General features: G+C 32.9%; 3 protein-coding genes across 4 annotated transcripts; 2 read left to right on the plus strand and 1 right to left on the minus strand.

Moving 5' to 3' along the window:
• The first annotated feature begins 264 nt into the window (after nucleotides 1–264).
• Mzt1 (Mitotic spindle organizing protein 1) lies at nucleotides 265–2,835 on the plus strand. Its single transcript, XM_066403171.1, has 3 exons — nucleotides 265–378; nucleotides 494–753; nucleotides 2,700–2,835. Coding segments are annotated over exons 2-3 (261 nt in total). The 5' UTR covers nucleotides 265–378; the 3' UTR covers nucleotides 2,701–2,835.
• On the minus strand, nucleotides 1,468–19,116 carry LOC136417452 (acyl-CoA Delta-9 desaturase-like). 2 transcript variants are annotated; one of them, XM_066403147.1, is made up of 6 exons: nucleotides 18,922–19,116; nucleotides 9,055–9,203; nucleotides 8,812–8,999; nucleotides 8,142–8,324; nucleotides 7,872–8,088; nucleotides 1,468–1,479 (listed from the first exon to the last, which is right to left on the minus strand). In XM_066403147.1, exons 1-5 carry the CDS (start codon nucleotides 19,109–19,111, stop codon nucleotides 7,875–7,877), a joined length of 924 nt encoding a protein of 307 aa, XP_066259244.1. In that variant the 5' UTR covers nucleotides 19,112–19,116; the 3' UTR covers nucleotides 1,468–1,479; nucleotides 7,872–7,874. The 2 variants fall into 2 exon arrangements, with proteins under 2 accessions (XP_066259244.1, XP_066259243.1); XM_066403146.1 differs by lacking the exon at nucleotides 1,468–1,479 and adding an exon at nucleotides 7,093–7,632 and having other exon boundaries at nucleotides 7,879–8,088.
• Ubc6 (ubiquitin conjugating enzyme 6) lies at nucleotides 1,938–6,238 on the plus strand. The gene is made up of 3 exons (XM_066403169.1): nucleotides 1,938–2,311; nucleotides 2,700–2,985; nucleotides 5,319–6,238. Exons 1-3 carry the CDS (start codon nucleotides 2,268–2,270, stop codon nucleotides 5,442–5,444), a joined length of 456 nt encoding a protein of 151 aa, XP_066259266.1. The 5' UTR covers nucleotides 1,938–2,267; the 3' UTR covers nucleotides 5,445–6,238.
• Nucleotides 19,117–19,589: the final 473 nt, after the last annotated feature.

Genomic DNA, 19,589 nt, shown 5'->3' on the forward strand with positions numbered 1-19,589 from the left:
TTTTAATTGAGCTTTAAACTAGCTTTTTATCTAAAAATAATAATAGATTCAAAAGTTTCTTTACGTTTTACGGTCTCAGTATTAGTATTGTAGATGTATAAAATCAATTATTCATTTTATTAGATGTATAAAATGATTTATTTTTTTCTAAACATTGCGCTATTGCTGTTATTGCTTCATGGCTCCTTAAAGGGATATATATTAAAATTCGAATGTCATTGATTTCTATCACGTGACGTCACGAATGAGGACAATCAGCTGATTACGATTTGACAAGCGTCTATTTTGACTTTGTCATCCATGTTTTTTTGTTTGGGGTACAATTTAACGAATTTGCTATTAAACATGAACATTTTTAATATTTAATTGTATAATAAGGTAAGTGCTATAGTGTAATCTTACATTATGAACTTCCCAAATCTAAAGTGTACAGCATATTTCATATTGACTCATACAACTCAAATGATTATTTCAAAATATTCTCAAACCTCAGATGGATTCAAGTCGAGCTACCTACATCAAGGAAGCTCAATCAACTTTAGTTACCGTACAGCAGATTTCCGAACTTCTCAACACAGGGCTAAGTCCTGAGGCATTAACAATCTGTGTGCGACTTTGCGAAGATGGTATTAACCCTGAAGTGCTTGCATCATTAGTTGCAGACCTGCAAAGGGAGATTCAAGAATATCAGAATGAAATTCATAATAAACCCAGTAATCTTTCAAAAAATATCCACTCAAGCCACAATTTATAGTAACTTTCTCTGTTAAATGTCAAGATGGATCTGAAGGTTGGAGTCTTAGGAGATTAATGAATGATTGATATGGATGTTTTAATTTGTATATAAGTTATTGATTGATATGTTGGTGTTGAATATGTATTTGTGTTTTATTTGTTTACCATCTCAACCTCTCTTTCAATAATATAAATCTTTTTATAATTATAACAATATTGGTGAAAATATAATACCGTGGTTCTTTACTGAGGTTCAACTAAGCAAACTGAAAAGTTGTAAAAGTAGACTTTTTTCTTTTAGATAAGAAGGGAACTAAACATTCTCAGGACATCCTGGGCAAACAAGCATAATTTACTATAATTGGACATTTGTGCAAATAGAACATCAGGGACATTTCACTGTAATCTCTTTAATTGAGGTTATTTAATTTCAGAGGGACAAGAAAGATTTTATGATCACAATATCCATTCTATTAAAGTACTGAAGAAGTGAAGGTTGTTATGGTTTGAAACTGAAAACTCAGAATCACTACTTCTTGATCTTTATTTTATATGTGTTAAAAAAAAGCTTTGAGTAGCATTCTTCCAATTTGTGCGTCTTAAAAATGATGTGGCTTAATGTTAGTATGACTAGAAATTCAAGTGACTTTTAGATCACAACGTTGTTTTATTTTGATGTCACAAGTCTGAACAAAAAGGCTCCGAGGAGCCTAGCGCATTCGTTTTCAAATGGTCTCCAGTGCAGTAAACTTTTTAATGTCGCCTGCCGCATCAGAATTTTCGGCCTTGTAGCAGAGGAAGCTTCACAAGCTTACTTAGGAAACATGGCTACAATTTTTAGTATACTTAATAAGCTCCCTTTTGTTTCATTTTTTGGAATTTTTTAATTGTTTTGTTCGGTACGCTCCCATGTATATGCTACTCATCATTTAGAGAATTCCGAATATTTTACGTAACCGGATACACTGCTCACATTCTCTTTGTGCCAAAAAGTTGTCTCGCTCTCACCTTACTGGCCATCAAATGTAAGTTTTGAGATTATCTGGAGAAGATTTTTATTCACCATAATAATGTCGAGAATTTTTTTCAGAAGTCTGGAGCATTTCATTACTTTAATGTAGCCTAAATTTGAGCTATAAATAAATAAAACAGTGAACTTTAATGACCTGACGTAAATGATGTATTGTTTACATAGTCTCCGCAGTGTACGCTATATTTACATGAAAATGTAGATAATTATTTTTGACGCGTTGCGTTAACAAACGCCCATCTCTGAGCTAGACGCATGTCAGCCAACATAACACACCCAATTTCTCTATATAACGTCGTTCTAGGGTAATTTTCTCTTCCCAAAATAAACTAAAAAAGAAATTTTCATTTTCATATGTCATCAAGGTACAAGTTCTATTATTGTGTGAATTCGACGTATTTCCACAGAAAAACTGCATAATAAATTTACTGTGTTCCTTAGATTGATTTCTGTGCTTAAAACTGTTTAGGTTGTCTTTAAAATTCGTCGGTTGTAGCATAAAATGTCCACTCCCGCTAGACGCAGGCTAATGCGAGATTTCAAACGGTACGTATTCATTCCCTTGTGTCTTTTTATATGAATTGATTTTCCTGGAGAAAACTGCTATAATTATTTATAACACAGATTAGCCTTCCCGCTTTATCTGCATTAACGCAGTTTATGTATATCAGCAAAGGTCATTGGAATCATTGAGTCCCAAGATTGCTTTGTCCTAATGGCCTTCCAACGGCCTCTAAAGCTGCAATACCAAAATAAGAATACTTATTTTTTTTTAACTGTATATGTGACCTCCATAGATCCAATACTGTTTAAACATAAAACCTTGATTGTTCAGCCTATATTTTACATATTGTCATGTAATTTAATTAATAAGGGAGTAACCTCTCAATGTAGCACTGATTAGGCACTTAGATTAAGAGATATGTAATTCCAGATTGCAAGAAGACCCACCCACTGGTGTTAGTGGAGCCCCAACAGACAACAATATTATGATATGGAATGCTGTAATATTTGGCCCACATGACACTCCCTTTGAAGATGGTACCTTTAAGTTAACTATAGAATTTACAGAAGAATATCCAAATAAACCGCCTACAGTGCGTTTTGTTAGTCATATGTTTCATCCAAATGTATATGCGGATGGAGGAATATGTTTAGATATTCTACAGAATAGGTGGAGTCCCACGTATGATGTCTCAGCCATACTAACCTCAATTCAAGTAAGTTTATTGCAATTTATCAATTGTCAACAAACAACACTGAAGTAAAATGTTCATGGTCTACCACTTTCCAGATATTTAAAATATGGGAGTAATCAAATAATTTGACAATTTTATATAAAATGTTATTTGAGGTTAAGATTTGTTACTAATTTTTTTTGGGTGTGTTTCAAAGGGCAGATCATTGAAGTATTTTGGTTTACATACTTGATATATTGTAACACATTTTTAAAAAGGTTCCAAAGTAAATATTTCGAGAAATTTCCAATGGATTTGAAAATTAATTACAACATGGCTATACCTGAGGAACAAAACAAGATATCTAAAATTCCTCAAACTAATTTCTATATCAAGGGGGAACCAAAATGATATATTTGCTAATTCATTCTCACTTACCATTGCATCCCCAGCCACCCCAACTAAAATAATGTTAAACGACAACCCCCTATTTATGATACCTTATTTTAAAGCTCTCAAAAAATGATTTTTCATAATACCTTACAAAGCAACATTAGATCAAGTAATTTTTGCTTAATTAAAATGTATTACAATTTAATTTATTAATTATTAATTTAATAAATGCTGAAAATAATTTGCATTATTTTAGAGACAATAATAGAGCCTATCTTCAAACGCTGAACATATATTTACAAATGTTTCTCTGGAAAGAACTTGACATTCTTGAATTATTCCTTTTTGAAGTTGCTCCATTGATTCAGGTTGCGTTTTTAAAATAACAGATTTTAGTTGACCACAGAAAAAAAAAGCATATCGGCATAGATTTCGCCATTTAAGTTTTCCTGTATAAATAGTAAGTCAATAATATCATTTTCAAATATACCCCACAATATATGGCCCGAACGTACATTTTCTGAAGGAATTCCATATGCCTTTCTCTAAATACGTGTGGGTTTTCATCACATAAATAACGGCAGCTTTGTTTATTACATATCCATTTATATAAAAAAATACATTCGTTACTGAAGCAAAATTTTTTAGCTAAATGAGGTTTTGCAATAATTCTATCAGTCATAATTTCACAGAATTCAATTCTTCTATCCGGGTCATCATCGTCAAATGGATGAAGGATTTGCATTTTATAAGAATGAAACTTATGCAACTTTAGTACATTTGTTACTGATTTGCGTGATAATCTTGTTGCTGTAATTGCCTGACGAGTCGAAAATTGGATTTATTGCAAACTGCCGAAAAACTTCAATCAAGATTACTTGATATAGTAGTACAAATTGATTTTTCTTGCCATTGCCAACAGGAACAGTTTCCCGAAATTTAGTTATTAATCGGCGAATGTATACGTGGCTTACGTTTTTGTCGGGATGCCTCTCGTTAAAAACTCGAGCAGCGCATCGTTCTGGGAACCACAAGTGAAAATCATTTCACTAGTTCAGGCAACCTATAAACCATTATTGGTACGAAGATTGTTTTTTAGAGAGAATACGAAAATCTAATGTTGATAAATAATAACATGTACTAGTAACACTTTCTGTAAGTTTTAGTTCTTAAAGCAAAACTGTAAAACTAGAGCTGTAAAAATCAAGGGAAAAAAACATAAAAAATGCATTTTTGAATTTGTTGTTTGCTCAGTTAACAATAAAGACCACAGAAAAAAATCAAGATGTAAAAAAGACTTTAAAATGTCTAAGAACTTTAAGATTGCTGTCAGGACACTATGAATGATTTTCAGCATTTATTAAATTAATATTAATTTTTAATAATTAATAATATTTGATTAAATGGTAATATATTCCAATTAGATTTTCTTTAATCAACCAAAAACTACTTGATCAAATGTACCTTTGTAGGGTATCATTGAAAAGCAATTTTTAAGATCTTTAAGACAAGATATTACAAGTAGGAGGTTGCCATTTAACATTATTTAGTTGGAGTAGATGGGGCTGTGGGGGGTAAATGCGAACGGATTGCTTAACATATTTGAGTTTTGTCTTCAATATTATAGAAATTAGTGCAAGGAATTTTTTATATCTTTTTTCTTTCCCCAGATATAGCCATTGTTTCAAATTGTCATCCTGTATATATTGTTATACTCGAAATCTTTATTTTTCTTTAATTCAGCTTCCATCTGAACATATCAAATTTCATGAAAAGGTCAGAAGCATAAGTACCACAATACTATTTGGGGTGGTAGAGCGGTATTTAATTCCAGAAATATCATTGTCATCACCTTGTAGATTTTTGCCATGATTTGAAAAGTTTAACAATTTTTATTGTAAGGATACACATATGTATAAAATGACGCTGAAAAATTTCACAAATGTATATTTTCTATCTTTGTACCTTGTATATTTTTTCAGTCATTACTTAGTGATCCAAATCCGAATTCGCCAGCAAACTCTATGGCGGCGCAGCTGTATAAAGAGAACCGACGGGAGTACGAAAAACGAGTGAGAGCGTGTGTCGAACAGAGCTTTATCGACTAGTTTACGACCGAGAGAACCTATTTAAGCATTCAAAATTACAAAGCTACACTTTTCACTTTGGTTTGCCTGTACGTTCATAGATTTTGAAACTATGTTGCCCTCCCTTTGTACCGTTTATACTTTAGGAAATTCTAGGAGATGTAACTTTTGTCTGTTTGTAACTGTTTATAACCAAGGAATTCGTCTTAATATATTCTACATTCTTGTATCATATCCTTCATGAGCTGCCGCGTATAAGCTTTTCAGGACTTTGTGTTTAATGTGATCTAGAGCATAGACGTGGTGGTGTTTTATAGGTTTATTTATGTGGAAGTCTAGTTTGCAATGTAAGGTTAAAATTCGCCAGGAAGAAAAAACATGGTAGATGCAAATTAGAGTCCAGTTGGTTTAGAAAAATTTGCGTTTGTTATACTGAAATCAGCTTGACGCTTCTTTTGTGCTGTTGAAAATAACCTTTAGTATACGTAAATACGTGTAGTTTTCACGAAACTTTTCCCTTGAAACTCCTTTTTATGTTAACCCTTTTACTTATGGTTATTGTTAAGCCTACATGAAGATCTCTTGTCTATATGGAGCCATCATGGATGGAGTTGTAATGTATTATTAAGCTGGTTAGAAGTGGATTTGCTTTGTGTTTTTGATTTGTGTTTAACGCGACAAGTTATACCCACATAAAACTGCATTTAGTTACGATGAGCTGCATGAGTTGTACATCATACAGCTCAACATAACTAAATACAATTTCATGTTACATAAATCCACTATACTTAATAAATTATTATTATTACCACCAATGAGACTTGGTTTTTCATTCGACCTAAAGAATTATTGGTATGTTACTGTTTCAAGCATTATTGGAAAACTGTTTCCTCAGGTGGATGTTTTAGGATATCACTCAATTTTCCAGATGGAAATAAGTATAACAGTCAACTTTCAGAAAACCTGATTCACGCTATTTTATAAGTAACCAATTTAATTATATTTTTAATTAGCAAAGAATGTGTAAACCAAACCATACTATCCGAAAGATGTTGAATAAGGTGAGTCTCTGACCACACTGAAAAAAAAATATATTAAATGTACATGAAATTTAATATAAATAAGTATACATTAGGTTCGCATAAAGCAACTTCCATAATATAATAAGAAAAAAGTTAGGAGTATGCGAAATGAGCTAGTTGGGACTCCCTTCAGATATTTATGACTGTTTCTGACGATCTGGAATTGGTTTTCGTCCTCATTGGAATAGAGCTATTACTTAACTACTAATATTATATAGTGTTTAAAAGAACGACAAAGTGGCAATATTTAAGGGGGTGATTTCTCAGGTCATTTTATGAAAAAAAGTTCCTATAAACATAGATTCGGAAATGTATTGTTTCCAAGATAAAATGTGTTAAATTTTTTTTTAAATAGCTATTTTTGAAAAATAATTCAAATATCTTTTAACTGATTTTTTTGAAATTTGGTAACATTGTTTGCAGCAATTAGGGGGCTGATTTGGCCCTAACTAGATTAAAATTATTAAGTCCAGTGGCGTTTTGTATGATAAATGGACATGCAATAAAATGGTTTTTATTTTTTATCTCGTAAACGAAACAAGATATGATGAAAATTCAAGAGATAAAAAAGTTGTACTTTATCTAAAAAATATATAGAAATTTAATTAAAGTCAGAGGTGTATATTCTTTTATCAATAAATTTGGTGAAGGTGTTCCCTCTGACGCCATTGGATTTAATAATTTTAATCTAATTAGAGCCAAATCAGCCTCTTATTACTGCAAACAACGTTGCCAAATTTAAAAACAATCGGTCAAAATATATTTGAGTTATTTTTCAAAAACTGTCATTTAAAAAAACAATTTAACACCCTGTATCTTGGAAACAATACATTTCTGGATCTATGTTTGTAGAAACTTTTTTCATGAAATGACCTGAGAAATCGCCCCCCTTAAATATTGGCGTGTCTTTTTTAAACACCCTGTATTGGTAATCAATATTTCATAAAGTATATTATGTCCATGTTCTCCTTATAAGTTTTATATCCTTTTTCCTAAGATCTCCGTCTCCCCAGCCCCAAATGTGGTGTTCTTGATCATCAATGTCATCATTGTCACACTGTATAATCCGATCTTCCCAAAAAATGTTATTGTTGTTTGTCCAAGTTCCATCTCCAGTACGCAGAGCCCTAAAATAAGAGATTTGTAAGTACTATTATGTGGTTTCGCAATCTATTCAAAAAATGTATTTTTTACTCATTTAAAACTGGGGTATAAGCAAAAAGACGTTTGAAGTATAAGGAGCCGATATAGCATCAAACAGGTAGCTCTATGAGTTGAAGAACGCTTCGCACATAGGGTTCACTAAGTAAGGCAACATTTGAAGCGCTTGTACCGAAGAACCTCAAGCACAATACATACAAAACAGTTCTTACCTTTTCTTGACTAACTCCGGTGAAGCAGTTTTCAAATCTTTAGCCCAGCCTATTTTAGCCATAAAATCGATAACTGCTGTAGTCCAATTATTACCATAATGTCCCAACTCTGCAGCTTTATAATCCCATGGAAATGAATGGTGGTAGTTGTGGAAACCTTCCCCGGTGCACATAGAAATTACCAATGGACTTTCCGTTGGATTAATGTTTCTAAAATAATGCAACTTTAGTCGCAATTGGTTTATCTTAAGCTGATTTTGTACTTATTATAAGGCTTGGTCCCCCATAGATGAGCAGCACTATTTACGAGCCAAGTGCCGTGAAATATGAATGTGGTTCGGAAGATTGATAATTCAAAAGACGGCCATAAGTCTTCCCCAAAGAAATACCATACAGTTAACGTTGGGATAATCATGTTGAAAAAAAACGCCATTAACTTGTAATATCTATGAATGGAAAGTATTATATTAGGCAGTAAATGAAATTCGTTACCGCATAGAAATATTTGGGAAGATTTAAGCAGAAAATCTGGATATTATACTTGGGAACATCTAACAGAATTCGACAGTTCGGGAACCGCGAGAAATGAACTAAAAAATTTGGTATCACCCATTTTATTTATGAGGTAATATGTTACAGTTTTAAGAGAAGGCGATTTAGAACTTACTGACCCATTTCGGAGTTTACGCATATAGGAATTTTCATGACGGACTAGAGTCACCTACGATCCTAATCTAAATTCACTGTAAATGGATATGCAAGTTTCCAATAAGACCTTTGTATTCTCGAACAAAATTTATCCTGTACATAAATTTGTAAGGCTTATCTTTCCTTAATATGAGTTCATCATTTGTAATTCTTAATGTATCTGTATCCTTGTTATATTCCCACTTTTTTATATTTTCTGCCAGAGGACTGAAAAAAAAAACTTACCTCATTTGAAATTTAACCACTGGATCTTTTATTACATCACTTATATCCACACATTGGCCTTTTTCACAAACAGCAGGATGCTTCTTACACATCAACCAACCCATATGGGAGAAGAAGAATCCTCTTTTCGAGTTATGGGGGTCTGCGTCAGTGTCTGTGAATTTATGGTGGACTCTATGGTCTCTGGCCTGCAAGATTCAACAATTATGGTTTCAATGACTTGCAAATTATATTGATGAGGACCCATTCGTAAATATTGTTCTGTAGAGCTGTAGTTTGAGCTAGCATTAGGAAAATTCTAAGAGGAAGGTTCGCTTGGTATGTTCGATGAGTCCATAAACGATGAGCGCCTCCAGTTACTCCCACACTTGCAAATACCATGTACAGATAGACTGAAATAAAAATTATTTGAGTTACCGCGTGTGTAATGAAAGTTGTCAGGCAATTTTCAATGGCCTCTATACATTTTGAGAATAAGTTGATTTCAAAACTGGTTGTACATTTTAATCATGCATAACATAACGTTGAATTTTGTTGATGTTTTAGTGGATTCAACAACACAGCTGTTCCTCTATGTGAACTTCTCAATCCAGGTCATATACATTCAGCGACTCAGCAGAGCTCAAAAATTCTGGACGGGTTTTACCTCAGTAAATTTGGAGGATTAACTTCTCTTTGTGCATGCGGGATGTTCTGCTTTTCCATCAATCCCTTATGGTTCTGGCGTAATGGCAACAAGTCAGGTCTAGGCGAAAGATGATTCCATCATCCGCTTGACCCTGATGGAGAAAATTAGCTAATTTTGGCACACGTCGTCTTGTCATTATGCCAGAATCACGAGGGACTGGTCGAAACACCCATACAGGTACCCAGAAACGATAATCCCCAAATGGGCAGAACCCATCGAGAATTTTGGAGCTTTATTCAGTCGGAGCTTTACTGAGACCGGTATGATCAGGATGGGTAGCTGGACCAGGAGGAACAGCTGCGTCCTAGGATTTACCGCAGAATCAATGAAATTAACCCATTAACGCCTAGAGGTCTCATATGGATTCACTCAACGCGGGAAATTTTTAAAGTAACCGGAGGTTCACCTTTGCGCCTTATCACGCATTTTCCTCCTAATTTGTATTTGGTGTTTATTACACAGTCCCGCTTGACCTCTTTTCGATTTTTAGAATATGCTACAGTATTTTTATTTGCCTTGTAAATTGGTTCGTGTGAGAAAAACTAGTGAAACATGGATATAATAAGTTTTGTGTAAGTATTGCCCTTTAAGTATTTTATTTTTTTTGCGTTTCAACATAGGGGTGGCTTGTCAATGGTCAAGACAAGCCAAGGTGAGCACGAATATTTGCATAAATTGTCTAGCTGGCTTTTTATTACGTTACGTATATGACCGTTCCCATATGGGCTCTTTAGGTGCTAACCCCCTTAGACAATATATTTATAAAATAATTATTTTATAGCGGAATAACTCTACAAGAAGCATTAGATATTGCGTATAATGAAGGAAATATTGAAGAAATATACAGTGAGATTTTTTTTTATCTCTGAACATATCGCGTTATTACTTTATGTTCAATTTTAAAAAACACATCTCAACGCATTGGAATGCAGGCAACCAACATTACACAGCGAATGTTTAAAACGTAAAAGTCAGTCTTAATAAAAATTCGAATTTTTCAAAAATTATGTATTATAAACAAGAAAAAATAGAAATACTCAATTTATACCAAAGCGGCAACAGTTTCAGAAATGTACGGAATTTATTTGCAACAAAATATCCAGAAAAATCTATACCTGCCATAGGAACTATTCACTACATTGTAAAATCGTTTAACTCAGAAGGTAGTTAATTCACACAAAAAAAGATTTAAAGTCTCACATGTCTTTACTGAAAAAATGAAACTAAATATTTTATGTTTTGTGGAAGAAAATCATATCGCATCTTTGAAACAAGTAGCTGAATATTTTGAAATTTCAAAATCTTCTGTACATAAAACCCTGAAAGAGTTCAAATGCAAAGCTTACAAATATTCTAATCATCAATTATTGTATGAAGAAGATAAAATTAGGACAGATTTTTGCGAACGTGTGCAAAATTTACTCAATGAAAATGGGGATATTTTAGTAAAAAGTTGTTTTACTGATGAAGCATCTTTTTCTCTAAATTGGTTGTGTGAATTCTTAAAATTATAGGTAAGAACTTATTTTGATTCTGTTGTATCTCGCTACATCTACATTTTTTGTTATTCCTTAGGTACTGATCAAATAAAAATGTCCATCTACAAAATTTAACCCACACACAATACAACGCGAGAGCCAACGTTCAGATCGGCGTAATTGGTGATTTCCTTATTGGACCATTTTTTATTCAAGGAAATCTCAGTGCAACTAAATTTTTGGAGCTTCTTCGAAATCAAATTTTGCCAGAGATATCTAATTTAAATATTGAAATTCCATGGTTTCATATGGATGGTGCTCCTCTCCATTCTACAAATGCTATTAAAGATTTACTAAATCAGGAGTTTCCGAATAGGTGGATAGGCAGATTTGGACCAATTTTATGGGCACCCAGATCTCATGACCTTTCCCCCAGTGATTTTTTTCTTTGGGACTACCTTAAATCTAAGATTTATAATAACGTTCAGATTCAAAATGTGGAAGAATTAAAACAGCGAATACGTAACGCTTGTAACAAAATAAATCATAATTTTCTAAGAAATTCTGTGCAATAATTTGAAAACCACCTTGCCTATTGTTTGGAACAAGAAGGAGGGCACTTCGAACATTTATTATAAATTTTTAATTTGTTTCATCTTAAACATTGTTGTTTCAATTAAAATTTGAATTTTTATCACATAAATATTATTTTGTACCTATTAGCAGCTTAATGCCGTTAAACGAAAGAAAAAGAATAACTTTATAATAATAAATTATTGACTTTGACGTTAGATTTTAAAAAATTTGAAATTTTAAACATTCGTTGTGTAATGATGGTTGCCTGCGTTCCAATGCGTTGAGGTGTGTTTTTTTAAATTGAATATAAAATATTAACATGGTATGTTCAAAGATTTAAAAAAAACTCACGGTATATAGAACCTCCAGAATATAACATTTTAACCGATGAAGACTCTGGCGACGAAGATAAAGACGGTCTTGCCAATAATTTATTAGTAAAACAACTTTCTTCATTTGCGGAAATCGTATTCACTAATAAGAATAGATTAGGAGTAGAGGAGGATAATCCCGAAGCCTATACTTCGGATAATGCGGCTTTGGGAGAAATGCCATACGGTAACAATACTGAACAGAATCTTTCTGTGAGTAACCAGAATTCTACCCATGAGTCGCCAGATATTGAGAGACATACCTTATCACTTGCGGGAAAACCTACAAAATCATATTTTATTGAAGGAGATTTACAGTATACAGATCGTCAATTCCCTACTAGTGACTATAGTACATATGGATTCATGAATTGTGTTCAATTATTCCAATTATTTTTTAGTGACTCAATATTAGAAAATATTGTCCAAGAGAGTAACAATTACTTCTTGTTTAAAAATAGTCCAAATGTTAACCTGACCAAAAAAGAATTGAAGACCTTCTTTGGAATATTAATTCTCAGTGGTATAAATCAGCTACCAACAAAAATTGCAACAACAAAGGCAGAAAATGTGCTGAAAATGTAACATCGGTCTCTGCGTCCAATGCTTTGAAGGATTTCATATAAAATAATGTCGATTACTTTTAACTATAATTATCTTCAAATGTCCTATTTAATATTTTTTGAAATATACAGGGTGTCCGGATACTCCGTGTACAACGCTCTATCAGATATAGTACAACTCATGATAAGTCGATTTAACTAGACTTGCCTTAGTACAAAAGTTGATACTAACGGAGCTACAGGGTGTCAAAGTTGAAAAAGGAAATCAGATTTTCTTTAATATCTTTTGACTTCTTCAAACTAATTTAACGAAATTTTGTATCCGGGGGTTTTTTGGGGTGAAAAATTCTAATTTGTAAACGATTTTGATGTATCTTCTAGAGGTCGCCATAAGCGACCATTAGGACACTTTTAAACCGTCAAAACTTTTTTCCACCACAGTGTATGTCAATTTCGAGCAGAAAAATCTTTTACCCTATCTTTTCTGCTTAAAAAAGGTATACTTGTTAAATATCGCTAAAGACAACTATTTAAAAGATATTTACAATTTTATTAATAGATACAATTTTTAATTCAAGTACAAGATCTTTTACCGATCGCTCTTTTTGGATATGGAGAGGGTATAATAATTGTTCTTTCAAAACTTCGTGAATTGTGCTTTTGGGAACTGTTAAGTTGTCTTGTAAACGTCTGGTACTATAATTCTCGGATCTTCATGGACCCTATTTAAAATAGCTTCTTCATTACCCATTGTCCTAATTGTCCGGATTCGACCCCCGTCGATTTTTTTTGGTTGAAAACTTCCATTTTCACGGAGTCGTTTTTCAATATTTGCAAACATTTGATGATTGGGTGTTCGACGATTTGGAAATTTTTCGTGGTAAACTCGAACGCTTTCCCGGCCGTTTTTATTGCAAAATCCATAAATCAATAGCATGTCAACTTGCTCACTATAGGTGTAAGTATTTATTGTGAAAAAGCGATAGTTATTGACTTAATAAAACTTCAGTACTTTAATAACGTCAAAAAGGAACTAAGACGTGCAGTGTTATTTTCATTTGTTTACTTAAACGTCTTCATAGAAACAACAAAAAACCTAAGTTACAATACAAATAAAATGGTGCGCATTTTGAACATTTGCTATGAAATTTTTGTAATAAAATGCTTTGAATTAAAAATTGCATCTATTAATACAATTGCAGATATCTTTTAAACAGTTGGCTTCAGCGACATTTAACAAGTATACCTTTTTTAAGGAGAAAAGATAGGGTAAAAGATTTTTGTAGTCGAAATTGACATACACTGTGGCAGAAAAAAGTTTTGACGGTTTAAAAGTGTCCTAATGGTCGCTTGTGGCGCCCTCTAGAAGACACATCAAAATCGTTTATAAATTTGAATTTCTCATCCTAAAAAACCCCTCGGATACAAAATTTCGTTAAAGTAGTTTGAAGAAGTCAAAAGATATTAAAGAAAATCTGATTTCCTTTTTCAACTTTGACACCCTGTAGCTCCGTTATTATAAACTTTTGTACTAAGGCAAGTCTAGTTAAATCAACTTATTATGAGTTGTACTATATCTGATAGAGCGTTGTACACGGAGTATCCGGACACCCTGTATAATAATATCTTTCGGGAGTTGGCACCTAAAGGCTCCATATGGGAACGGCAAGTCTCACTAACTTTTTAAAAATATTTATAGTAAAAAACATTATCTGTATATCTTTACTGTTACTTACAGCGGTTTCACCAAAAATTTTTGGTTCAATTTTGAAAAAAATGATATCTCAGCGTTAATGGGTTAAAGTTACTTCCGTTCATAGTCTTACGAGGAAAATTAGAAGTGCGGGTCGTTGAAGACAATGAGCTTTTATTATTTAGCTTAGATTTATGAATTTGTATTCATGTGCGATTAAGTCATACAAGGTGTCTCTAAACAGAATGCCATAAATTCAATTAAGTATTTTAGGTCTCAAAATATGACGAAAACTTCATATAAAGACGAGAGGTAAAAAGCGCCAAAAAATCACGTGCGGAATTATACAGTGCTTTCATTTCAAATCGAACCACCCTAAACAACTCTTGAATTATCTATTGTTTTAAAATTTCCAAAAACACGTCAATTGAGATGTCAAGGGGGAAACTTTTTGAGCTTATGTCCAATCCCTTATCTTCATCCCCTTGAGCAGGGGGCGACTCATCCCTAAAATCTTAAATGGGATGGGGGCTCGAGTGATACCTCACTTTAAAGGGCATGCAAAGACCTTTTCATCTACGAAGTTTCAGCTCATTCCATTTAGCCATTCCAAAATGGCAGCCACTTGAATGTTGCGATTTTTACAACGAAAAAATTATTTTATCAAATGTTCAAAATGCGACCCGTTATTTTCGAAACAATAATAAAGTCTATTTTCAAATTCTTTGCGAACATTAATGAAAGTTTGTCTGGTAATACCTCTGTATTTCAGTGTTATTCTGTTTTTTAGTTCTTGAATACTTTTAATTGGAGTTTTATACACTTTAGATTTTAAGTAACCCCAAAGGAAAAAGTCGAGGGGAGTAAGATCTGGAGATCTTGCTGGCCAATCTATTGCTCCTCGACGGATCAAAGTGTACACCATTTTAAATAATAATTTCAAACTATCTGATAAATGAATATTCTAACAGTAACGTTAAAATAGTACTAAGTAGTCCTAAAAATTAGTGTTTGTTGTTTTGATATCAAAAGAATGCAAGGCATTTGGCATTTCTTTAGGGTTATTGTCTCGAAAATAACGGGTCGCATTTTGAACATTTAATAAAATAATTTTTTCGTTGTAAAAATCGCTAAATTCAAGTGGCTGCCATTTTGGAATGACTAAACGGAATGAGCTGAAACTTCGTAGATGAAAAGGTCTTTGCATGCCCTTTAAAATGAGGTATCACTCGTGCCCCCATTCCATTTAAGATTTTAGGGGTGAGTCGCCCCCTGCTCAAGGGGATGAAGATAGGAGATTGAACATAAGCTCAAAAAGTTTCTCCCTCGACATCTCAATTTATGTCAATTTATGTCTATGAATTTAAAACAATAGATAATTCAAGAGTTGTTTAGGGTGGTTCGTTTTGAAATGAAAGCACTGTATGTTATAAATTGATAGAAATATGTACTTCTATCGTTTTTGAGACGTACAAGGCTTAGCAAAATTCGTGACGTAAGAACAAATGAAGTTCATACAGTGACAGTTCCAAAATGGCTACTTCACCAGATCATCGCACTAGGGAGGAAGAGCGTTCTGTTATTCGTGTTTTTGCGAAATGAAGGGGTGCAACCTATTTATATTCATCGTAGAATGAAGTTTCAGCATGGAAATTCATGTCTGTTGCTCTAGAAAGTGCATGAATGGAGCAACGAATTCAAAAATGGGGTAACTTCTGTAGCTGATTCTCCCCGACCTGGTCAAGCAAATCATATTGTCAAGTCTGAGTCGATTTCAGTAGTTGAAGTGTTAGTGAAAGAAATTCATCGTATCATTCTCAACAAAATCACTGAAATTTTAAATATGATCCATGGTTCTGTACCCCATATTATGGTTGACATTCTCCAGTTCCATAAAGTGCCAGCAAAATGGGTGCCAAAGTAATTGACCCCAGAATTGAAACAACGACGTGTTGATGCTTATGGGGAGCCCTTGCGTCGACATGAAACAGAGGGAGATACCTTTCTGACAAAGATTGTCACTGGAGATGAGTTCTAGGTGCAATATCATCAACTTGAAACCAAATGAGCAAGCAAAGAACGGAGTCACGCTTTTTCACCAAAGTCCAAAAAAATTTCGCATCCAGTTTTCGGCAGGAAAGATAATTGGAAAAAAAGGAAAGGAAAGGTTGGCCCTGTTTAGAAAAGATAAAGGGGTGGTTTTAGAAGAATACATGCTTTATGGAGTTACAGTTACTAGTACTACGTACATATTCACGACTTGTGAAGAACCGTCTCAAATCTGCTATCAAAACTAAAATGCGAAGATCTTTGAGTAATGGCGTCCTTTTGCAATACAATAATACACGACCACATACTATCCGCACAACGACGGCAGTCATCCAAGATTTGAAGTTTGAATATACCAAATCCTCTATATTCGCCTGACCTCGCCCTCAGCGATTAGTATGGATTTAGTCGTCTTGAAGAGGCTTTAGGTGAGAAAAATGTCAAACTAATGATGAAGTGATTCAGACGGTGCATGAGAGGCTATGCACACTACCATAAGATTTTTTTTTCGGGTATTCAAGCACTTCCAAAACGATGGTGATGTCTTGAACATATGGGACTATATTAAAAAATGACATATTCGTTTTTGACTATGTTTCAATAAATTAAATTTAATATCGTTTTTAAGGTTTTCATTTGACTCTCCCTCGTAAACATATGTCGAAGGGCTCTTCGTTTTTGATATAAAGGGTGTGGAAGGTTGGTTCCTGAGGATTATTTTTTTACTAATATTTTCGAAATGTTTCGAGATAAGTTAATATCTTAGATAAGTTAATTTTGTAATTTATTATAACTTTCTGTGTTCTTTCTGAATCCCTATTAAGAAATTGCCACATTTTTCCAGGGGCGGGTAATACAGAGAGGTAGTGCTTAAAAAATACCTAAACTTTTTTGCTCTTAACTTTACAAACAGTTTTATAGGAAAAATATTAAATTTTAAGGTTTTTACATAAAACAGGTGCTTTTATTGAAAATCAAAATCTCCAACAATCTTCAATAAAATTGAGATTTAACAAATCGGTGGATACTATGTTTTATTAAATAAATATCAGATTTAGAACCCAGTTGGCCTTGAAATAAAAAAAAAATGTTTTTGACATTTTTATATATGACAGCATTTATAGTCTAGTGGTTTTTGTTGTTACTGGAACAGTGTTTAATCATCATTATTATTAAAGAAAATTAATTAAAAAAGTTTTAAATCCAATGTTTATTTAATAAAAGATGGTATCTATTAAATCTTACTTTCCTCGAAAACTATTTGAGATTTTGACTTTCAACAAAAGTGCCTTTTTTACGTAAAAATCTTCAAGTTTCATATTTTTTCTATAAAATCGTCAATAAAGTTAAGTACAAAAAAAATGTAAGTACCTTTTAAGCATTGCCCCCCTGTATTACTCGCCCCTAGAAAAATGTGGCAATTCCTTCATAGAGACTTAAGAAGAGCACAAAAAGTTATAATAAAGTTCAAAATTTCATCAAATTATCTCAAAATATTTCAAAAATATTCATAAAAAAACCATTTTCAGGAACCAACACACTCTGTATATAGAAAACAAAGCGTCTTTCGATATATGTTTTTATGAAATTTTCGTCATATTTTGGAATCTATAATATGTGATTAAATTTATGGCACTATGTTCAGAGGCACCTTATATAAATACATATATATATATATAGGGTGGGGCACCAAGAGCGCTTCGGGGAATTACGTCCTTATTAATGATTTTGATGGAAAATTGTTTTTAGAGGTGTATGTAGGACCTTACAAGGTACATTTTAAAAATGTTTTCGTTTATACAGGGTATGTAAAAAAGATACACTTCAAACATACTTTTTTTTTTAATGGAACACCCTCTATTTTATTACATATTTGGAATTATAAGAAGAAAATAGTACAATTTTGTATAACGCACATTGGGTCTAAAACAAGTGCTTCTCGAGAAATTTTAGAAAATATAAAAAAGCAATCCAAAGTTTTAAATAATGTTCTATGCGGCTGTTGTCTTCCCAGATATAACTCAAAATACATTTGAACTGTTTTCGTACTGTTCCAATCAAATTTGTAATAGTCTTAATATATCTCGTTTCCTTTCATTTCTGAAGCTCATTTTCATTGGAAATCTGCACACGCTCTAATTTCGTTTGAGGAGTTCTGCCATATATTGCGAACAAAAGAAAGTCTTTCGATAGAGTCAAGGCCAACTATGTAATATGTCTTTTTATTTAAATATTTCGGCTTTTAAAAAAGTAAATTATAAGAAGTTTTATATCAATGAAATCAGAATGAAACGCACTATTTTTCGACAGAAAAATTCAATATGGCGCCCATAAGAAAAAATAAAGTTGATAATGGTAGCCGAAAGACGAAACGTCGGATGGCAAATCTGAATATATCATCGTATAGCTGAGAAAAAGTGGCAATGAAAATGTGCTTATGGATTTGACTTTCCTTGTCAAATAACGCTAAAAAAAAAAAAAATTGATTCTCCAATTTTTAGTTTTTCTCGGATATCTTCAGAAGCACTCGGAAAATAAAAATGTTGAAAATGGTATTCGGTCAAGCGCTAGATTACACAACTTTGCCCCCATTTAATTTTCTTCGTATCTCTTCTAGTTTCCGAGATCCCAATGGTGAGGGTCGAATTTGAAATACCCTGTATATTTATGGATTATTGGATGACATACTTACAGAAAACAAATGTAGTTAAGCGATATTTGAGGGCAACCAGCAGGTATAATGCATGTATGGCAATCAAATGCAGAATAATGAAGGCAACGACATTCTTCCATACAATCTTGTGCTTGAAGTTGAAGTCAGTTCCAATGCTCTGTGATTCCTTAGATATTTTTATCGGAGTTTCAACTGTTTCGGCGTCCATAGTATCTGTGCAATAATGTCGAATTTTTGTTTTTTTAAATAATATTATTCAGTTAGAATAGCTGTGTATTGTAATGTGTAGGGTACTTATATGTATACAGGTGTCCCAATATATCACGGATAACTGGATACCACTAATTCGTAAGGTGAAATAGGCCGGTTTAACTCAGTTTACCTGAATTAGGAACTGTTTCGTTTTCTCAGTTGGAGACTACACATTTGGTTTAAAAAATTCGTTTTTTTCGTATAATTTTGAAATATTTTTCTTTCAATTTGATCAAATTCAGTAGTTTACGCTAATGCTAGGGTATTTTAATAGTTTGATAAATGTCTCGACAGTTTCCTGTCAACTACGTGATAATAAACAAGTTGCATTACCCTGTTTGGCATTGAAAAAAAAATGTTTTCGGGAGGATTGTTCGTCAACTACTCATTAAAATGGGCTTTAACAATCGTTCTTGCTGAATAAAATGGGTCAA

Source organism: Euwallacea similis, chromosome 28 (assembly GCF_039881205.1).
Source record: "Euwallacea similis isolate ESF13 chromosome 28, ESF131.1, whole genome shotgun sequence".
NCBI lineage: Eukaryota > Metazoa > Arthropoda > Insecta > Coleoptera > Curculionidae > Euwallacea > Euwallacea similis.

Bases quoted from the DNA above. Each gene is read 5' to 3' on its own strand.
- Mzt1 (XM_066403171.1), top strand. From the start codon at position 494: ATGGATTCAAGTCGAGCTACCTACATCAAGGAAGCTCAATCAACTTTA.
- Ubc6 (XM_066403169.1), top strand. From the start codon at position 2,268: ATGTCCACTCCCGCTAGACGCAGGCTAATGCGAGATTTCAAACG. The intron at 2,312-2,699 runs GTACGTATTCAT...ATGTAATTCCAG, and splicing joins CTAATGCGAGATTTCAAACG to ATTGCAAGAAGACCCACCCA. The intron at 2,986-5,318 runs GTAAGTTTATTG...ATATTTTTTCAG, and splicing joins CCATACTAACCTCAATTCAA to TCATTACTTAGTGATCCAAA.
- LOC136417452 (XM_066403146.1), bottom strand. From the start codon at position 19,111: ATGGACGCCGAAACAGTTGAAACTCCGATAAAAATATCTAAGGAATCA. The intron at 9,204-18,921 runs GTAAGTATGTCA...TTTTTATTTCAG, and splicing joins CTTAACTACATTTGTTTTCT to TCTATCTGTACATGGTATTT. The intron at 7,633-7,878 runs GTAAGAACTGTT...CTCTTATTTTAG, and splicing joins CCGGAGTTAGTCAAGAAAAG to GGCTCTGCGTACTGGAGATG.